Source organism: Chinchilla lanigera, unplaced genomic scaffold (genome assembly GCF_000276665.1).
Source record: "Chinchilla lanigera isolate Chin_1 unplaced genomic scaffold, ChiLan1.0 scaffold00024, whole genome shotgun sequence".
Lineage (NCBI taxonomy): Eukaryota > Metazoa > Chordata > Mammalia > Rodentia > Chinchillidae > Chinchilla > Chinchilla lanigera.
In genome coordinates this window covers 20,560,671-20,566,083 of record NW_004955425.1, presented here as the reverse complement: position 1 = coordinate 20,566,083, position 5,413 = coordinate 20,560,671, and the positions used below count along the sequence as shown (strand labels likewise).

Sequence of the window (5,413 nt, the reverse complement as noted above, 5' to 3'; positions counted from 1 at the left end):
TGGTGATAGTGGACATCCTTGTTTTTTATTTTAGAGGGAATGCTTTCAGCTTCTCTCCATTTAATATGGTGTTGGCAACATAATGATTATTGACTTGTCTTCTCAAATACCTCAATATCACAATGGAAGGACCTGGGATAATAAATGCAAATATTAAAATCACTGGAAAAGTAGAGCATCTTTGAAAAATGTACTTTTTTTTGTCTTTTTTGAGACAGGGTCTTGCTATGCAGTTCAGGCTGGCCTTGAGCTCACTTTGTAGCCCAGGCTGGTCTCAATCTCACAAGATCCTCCTGCCTCAGCCTTCCAAGTACTGGGATTACAGGCACGCACCACCACACCCAGCCTGAAAAGAATATTTTTTGTGGGCAATTTTTATGGATTTCTTTAAGCACAAATAAAATATGCATAGGAGCTATTTATTCATTTCTTGGCTGCTCAGCCTGGCTTGGGGATTGGTGATTTGATGGCTGCTTGGGATACTCTTCTCACCATGGCTTTGGGGTTTGTAGGAAACATTGTGAACAACCTGAGTGCAGTATGATTTGTTGCATACCAGTGGAACTTCCACCCTCTTGGAGAGACCAGCAATGTTGAGAAGTCAGTAGGCAGCCTGTACTATTTTTTCTTGTTGTTTCTGTAACCAGTGTTGGGCATCAAGATCTGGCCCCTGGGTCTTTTCCCATCTTGTCAGCACCTCTGGATTTCCACCAGTTACACTTACTTTTGATGCAGGTCTGACTGGTCCTGTGTGAGTTCCTTGGTCCTATTCTTCTGACAACCTGGGGCTACACAAGGAGTCTGAGGATGGCCATAATGCTGAGGAAGAACTATTATGCTTTGTATCTAGATGTCCCAGCTGGGCGTAGTGGTGCACACCTGTAATCCCAGCACTCAGGAGGCTGAGGCAAGAGGATCAGTGAGAGTTGAAGACCAGCTTGGGGTACAAAGTGAAGTTCAAGGCCAGCCTGAACTGCATAGCGAAACCCTGTCTCAAAAAGACCAAAAAGGGCTGGGGATGTAGCTCAGCTGCACAAGCGCCTGCCTGGCGAGCGCAAGGTTGTGAGTTTGATTCCTGGTACAAAAAAAAAAAAAAAAAAGACAGTGTTTTAAAAAGGTGAAGTCCTTTAATCCTTGGTACTACAAAGAGAAAAAAATGCAAATACTGACTCTAATATTTTGTTTTCTTTTAGCCCTGTTGCTAAGAGGTGTCTAAGATCTCCTAGAAGAAGAGTAAAGGCAGAGTTCAAACCTCAGTAATCCACCTGTTCATGGCAGCTAGCTTGGTGCTAGCTAGGTGTGGACCCACAGCCAGCAAGCTGTGTGTGGCCTCTCAGAGGGCTGGAGAGTCCCTGGGCCCCTTTGGGTTCCCTGTGCTTCCTGGTGGCCTCGGGCAGGCTCCTGCCTTGTTGCTATTTTCCTCCCAATCCCAGGATTAGTCTTCTCTTTGCAGTTTCTTCTTTTCAGTGGATTTTCTCTTCCCTGGGCCTTTGAGCAGCAGGGAGCAGAGGTAAAAGACCTGGCCTCTCCATCCTTTCTCCGGACATAGTAATCCTCCTGGCATCCCCCCTCCAAGTACCTATATAGCACATTTGAAAGCCCGGAACACTTTCCACCTGTGGGCGTTAATAAGCCCCTGGTGGAACTCAACTTCACCAGATCTTTTTGCTGCTTGCTTCTCTTTTGGGAACTCAGAGCTTCCTGACTGCCTCACCCTCCATAAGGAAGCCCCTGTCTTCATTTTCCATATTTTCCTCTGCAAATTTCAGAATGAACATTTTTTGCCCCTCTTTTTTGTTTGTTTGTTTGTTTTTTTTTGGTTTTTCTCCGGTACCGGGAACCGAACTCACGACCCTGCGCTTGCCAGGCAGGCGCTTTTGCCGCAGAGCTAAATCCCCAGCCCCCTGCCCCTCTTTTAATTGTGTAGGTTTAATTAATTAATTTTGTGGTGAAAATGGTGGTGGGAGCTTCCATTTAAAAGATGAAATACTTTCTGCAGTGCTGGGAATTGAACCCAGGGCCTCAGTGCATGGTAGATAAGCCCTGAGCTATAGCCCCTATCCTTTTTGAGGTAAGCTCTCACTAAGTTGTGCAGGCTCCTCTGAACTTGCGGTCCTCCTATGCAGCCTTCTGAGTAGCTGGGGTTACAAATGTGTGCCACCACACTCTCGTGAAATATGGTTTTGAATACTGTAATAAAAGAATGTTTACTCTGGAACCTGCTCCACACTTGGAGTAAATCCAGCCACTGATCCTCTTTACCGCTAAAGTATACAGCTCCTATTTCTCTCCTCCTCTCTTGCCCCACCCTCTGTCATCTCCATATCATCACCTGCCAGTTTTGATGGCCAGCCACCAAATAATACTGTCAAAAGACAAAGACTGCAACAATTTAAAGATCTTAACTTGCTTTTATTCATAATTCCAGAATCAGGCAGCCTTCCAAACCATAACAGGCTCAAAGAACTTTGGCCAGCATTAAGATCAGGCAGTATTTATGGACAGAGAACAGAAGTGAGACACAAGGCTTAGCTCATTCTAGCTCTTGCCTTGTTTTAATCAGCTGTCTGCCTAGGATTGCCTAAAGCTCAGCAGCTCTAGGTAACTGACAGTCAGCCACCTGCTACTTGAGTGTGCTCATAAGTTAATCAACCAGTTAGCGTGGGTGACTCCATATTGGATTGGTCTGTTGGGCCCAGTACAGGAGTCTGGTTCAACTCAGTGGCCTGCTACAAACCTTAACAACAGTAACTACTGATTCAGCTGGTGGGGTCATAATTTCAATATGGAAATTAGCCTGGCATTTACTTTCCTCTGTCCCAAATAGTTACGCAGTTCTTGGGACAACACAGAACCTGGGCTGTGTTCAAAGTGTGGAGCGGGCTTGTGTTCTCTAGGTGGGAGGGTGCCGCTCATCAGCGCAGGTTATTCACCAAGCTCATCTGGGTCAGCTTCTCTTGTTGCAACCATTTTTTCTGGGTTATTCATTGAGTACTTTTTAGGCACTGTGCCAGACACCAGGGTTGTACTATGACACTGACCTGTGAGTGCTATGTTTCTAATCATATCCCTGAAACTTTTATTAGTGACTTGCCTGACTTTGGGAAGTCACTGGTGGATTCCTGTTGCCTTGTTATAAAACAAGATGCTTAAGTAATCTAATTTTAAAGCCTTTAAAATCAGAGGATGCAGGTCTGACTTGTCTTAGTCTGGTCATTATATTGGTCCCTGCCTTCAAGCACAGTGTCAGTCTTTGTATCTGTATAAAATAAATGGATGGTGCTAGAACAGTTTTCTTTTGTCATTTTTGAGGTGGGGTTTTGCTATGCAGTTCAGGCTGGGCTTGAACTCACAGTGATCCTCTTGCCCCAGCCTCCTGAGTGCTGGGATTAGAGGCATGGACCACCATGCCTGGCTGAACAGGTTTGAAAAAGTATCCAAGGAGCCAGGCATGGTGATGCACACCTGTAATTCTAGCACCTGGGAGGCTGAGGCAGAAGGATTGCTGTTAAGTTCAAGGACAGCCTGGGCTATATAGAGAAGACATTTGTCTCAAAAAAGCAAAAGCAAAACAAAACAAACAAAATGAGTACCTAAGGAATGGGAATAGATCTTTCTAGGAAAGACGACTTCTGTGTGCAAGCCGGTCTAGGAAATGTAGGCTCCTGTAGTGGGCTCAAAGTCAGTAGGTTTCGGGACTGCAGGACTTCTCAGAAACTTTCCCGTGCCACTCCAAGTGGGAGGCAGCACCTGTGCGTCTCAGACTTATCTGACCTGGATGCCTCTTCTCCCCAGAAGCATCTTTGCAACTCTCACGTCAGGCAATGTCTGTGCAATATCTCACTCTGTGTCCTCCTTGTCCTCGGATCAATTTCATCTTTTTGAGACATGGTCTCGCTATGCAGTTCAGGCTGGTCTTGAGCTCACTTTGTAGCCCAGGCTGGCCTCAAACTCACAATGATCCTCCTGTTTCAGCCTCCCGAGTGCTGGGATTACAAGCATGTGCCACCCCGCCTGGCTCCCCTCGGATCAATTTCATGTCATGGGCATCTCCTAGTTTAGGTTCTGAGGTAGCTGTGTGCGTGGGCTACAACCTCACCTTTTGAGGCTCGCAGAAGTACGAATCCCACAGACACTGCACGCCAGTAACCAGCGTGAGCACACAAGCTGCTTTGCAGGGAAGAGTCCATGCAGCAGCATGGAGGGAACTCTTCAGGGGAGAGCAGTGAGATGGGTAAATGAACACAAGGAACAAGTCTTCACTGCAGATTTCCACGACACGCCCCCGCCCCCCGCATCAGCGTTTTGATGACTAAATGTCTTTCCCATCACAGCACTGCTGCTCCCGACCAAGACTGTTAGGACTCAGAGTAACTACTGAGTGGCCCCTCACAAAAGTCTGTGTCCAACATCTGTCACGCCAAAGATCATTAATGTTCAATTGCACCCCATTGTCTTTGTGTTATTCAACTTCATTTGCTTGTCCCTGCTTCAGCTGGGGATTAATCAACTATTTATGGGAAGACGGGCCTCGGAGTCAGGGCAGTTACAATGGGGTCACAATCTGGGGCAGTGGCGGGGGAGACAAGTCACTGTGCAGGGATTCTTGATTTGTGAGGGCTTGTCGATAATCTAATTAAAATATCGGGCAATACTGTAGTGCCGACAGCCGTATTCAAAGGAGAAAGAGTTACTTGGTCTTCCTGAAATGCCCTAAGATGAATCTGTACCGAACCTGTTTGGGGCTTGTTTATTTGCCTCTTGCTTCCTCTGAAGAGCAAGAAATGAAATGAATGAAGATGATGGCTTCTCTGCACGAAGTGCACAGTCCTTGTCAACTGTGGAGGTCGCACTCGGTCACTGCCCTGAGGGCGGCTGACACGATTCAGACACTGAAGTTGTATGAGATAGTTTCATACTTTCATGAGATGAGCAAAAATACTCCATTAGGAATTATTTTTTAAAGCTTCGTGAATTACTCAGATGCTTACATTTTGTGCATCGTGATTAGTTTTATTAGATTTAAACATCAAATAACCGATTAGGTGTCATCTCCGTGTGTAATCCAGAGACATTTCATGAACGGGGCAGTGAAGTACAGAAGACAGCGAGTGAGTCCGCCGCGGCGTCTGAGCTCGCGCAATCCAAATACATAGCTGGGATAACAACGTTTTAAGTACACATTGGTATCTTTTCATGTATTACAAATTATTTCACAGAAAACAGCCAAATTACGCGCACAGTAAAATTCCGGGTCTGCAATAATATGAGAACTTGCGGATGCTCCCAATTTATTTAACAGAGAAAATTAAAATCCCAGCGTTTTAAACCTCCGCTACACCAGGCTGTCGGGCGTCTCGGCAAAGCCGCTCCCCGGCGGCGGGCCAGATGGCGCGGCGGGCGGGAGTGCCGG

At 46.3% G+C, this 5,413-nt stretch overlaps 1 protein-coding gene across 1 annotated transcript in view; it reads left to right on the top strand.

Annotated features, from left to right (window-relative positions):
- Window positions 1-1,788, top strand: part of Pbld (phenazine biosynthesis-like protein domain containing) — a 56,693-nt gene extending 54,905 nt beyond the window's left edge. Inside the window, exon 11 of the mRNA XM_013514829.1 lies at window positions 1,194-1,788. Coding sequence (XP_013370283.1) covers window positions 1,194-1,216 — 23 coding nt within the window. The 3' untranslated portion in view covers window positions 1,217-1,788. The remainder of the gene's footprint in view (window positions 1-1,193) is intronic.
- The last annotated feature ends 3,625 nt before the right edge of the window (window positions 1,789-5,413 follow it).